At 47.0% G+C, this 1,388-nt stretch overlaps 1 protein-coding gene across 1 annotated transcript in view; it reads left to right on the top strand.

Annotated features, from left to right (window-relative positions):
- The first annotated feature begins 590 nt into the window (after nt 1-590).
- The window catches only part of SYPL1 (synaptophysin-like 1), a 5,142-nt gene continuing 4,344 nt past the window's right edge, over nt 591-1,388 (top strand). The window contains exon 1 of the mRNA XM_009081133.1: nt 591-659. Within this exon, the coding sequence (XP_009079381.1) occupies nt 591-659 (69 nt within the window). The remainder of the gene's footprint in view (nt 660-1,388) is intronic.

The following is a 1,388-nucleotide window of genomic DNA, read 5'->3' as shown; positions in this document are numbered from 1 at the left end:
AGAGGATCTTGAACCAGAGCCAGGAAATTGCAGCAGTGAGTGCTGTGCCTGTGGCTCTGGCCAGGCAAGAAGGCAGAGAGCAGCCCCTCTCACAGCCCTCAGTCCTTCTGCAGCAGAGTTTTAGCTCTTCAGCTTCACTGATGATTAACACAGCAGCAGCGAAACACAATCACCAAAAAGTGCACCAATTAAAGCTGAAAAACTGAAAGTTAGTTGATGAGATTTCAGCAAGAACATGAACTGTCAAGTGCCTATGCCTTGTTTGCCATCAAATTATCAGCCCAAAATCAAGGTATGGGATATATGATTGTCCAAAATGTGCTGGGGAGGAAGGGGAAGAATTCACTGCTGCCTCACTGCACAAAGTGGCCAACTCTGCTCACCCCTTTGACAGTTTCTGCCCCATTTTCTACCCCACAGGCAATGTCTGGGGCTGAAGAGCTCCAGCTGAGGTGGTGCTGGGTGGGACCATCCCCATCCCCAGGTGAGGAGGTGTGGCAGGGGGAGGGGGTGTCTCTATAAGGAGGTGCAGAGGAGGCTGCAGGAGTGGGTAGATGGCTGTTCTGCTTCCTGCTCTGGTCCTCCCCAGGATGGCTGGCTTGAGGATGAGCTTTGGCATTCTTCTGGAGCCTCTGGGCTTTGTTAAAGTCCTTGAGTGGGTGAGTGGTGCTGTAATGGCATAGGGGAAGCTCTGTCCTTGGGTGGGATTGTTTCCTCTCCTTCCCCAGGCCTGGCTTTGCTCCTGTGCCTGAGCTGGATGCACCTGAAGGGGTGTGAGTTAATGGGCTGTCTGCCCTAGGTCACTGGTGGTGGGTCCAACACAAGGCTGAACCTCTGACTGGCAGGGAAGAAAACAGTTCTGCAGATACATAAACTCTATGTTAATTACAAGTGCATCCCAGCAGCTTATGTTGTTTCTGAAGGTCAGGGGTTTAGGGTTTGGCAGTGAGCAAAGGGCAAATGAGCTTCTCAGAGAGTCAAGCTGGTGTGTGGTACTTTGGGGATGTACCTTTAGTTATCCTCATTTACAGTTCTGGGTGTCTAAGCCTTGTACAACTATTTCTGTTATCAACCACAAGTACTGTGCTGGCTTTTAGCATTAAAAATCCCCAAAACAAACCCAAACAAAACCCCCTTTTGCTACACAACTGAAAGCAAAATAACCAAAAAGCACTTTCAAATGAGATTTTTGTTAGCAGCAACAAACCCAAACAAAACCCCCTTTTGCAACACAACTGAAAGCAAAATAACCAGAAAGCACTTTCAAATGGGATTTTTGTTAGCAGTGTTGCTCATGTTTTTGGAATACAGAAACCCAACATTTTCTTTATTTCTTGACCTCACTTCAGCTTTGCTAACTTTTTCCCTTTTTTTTTTTTTTTTTTTTT

The sequence above is a fragment of the Acanthisitta chloris genome, unplaced genomic scaffold, assembly GCF_000695815.1.
Source record: "Acanthisitta chloris isolate BGI_N310 unplaced genomic scaffold, ASM69581v1 scaffold12650, whole genome shotgun sequence".
NCBI classification, from domain to species: domain Eukaryota; kingdom Metazoa; phylum Chordata; class Aves; order Passeriformes; family Acanthisittidae; genus Acanthisitta; species Acanthisitta chloris.
Note: the sequence above shows the minus strand (reverse complement) of the source record. Positions and strands in the feature narration are given on the sequence as shown.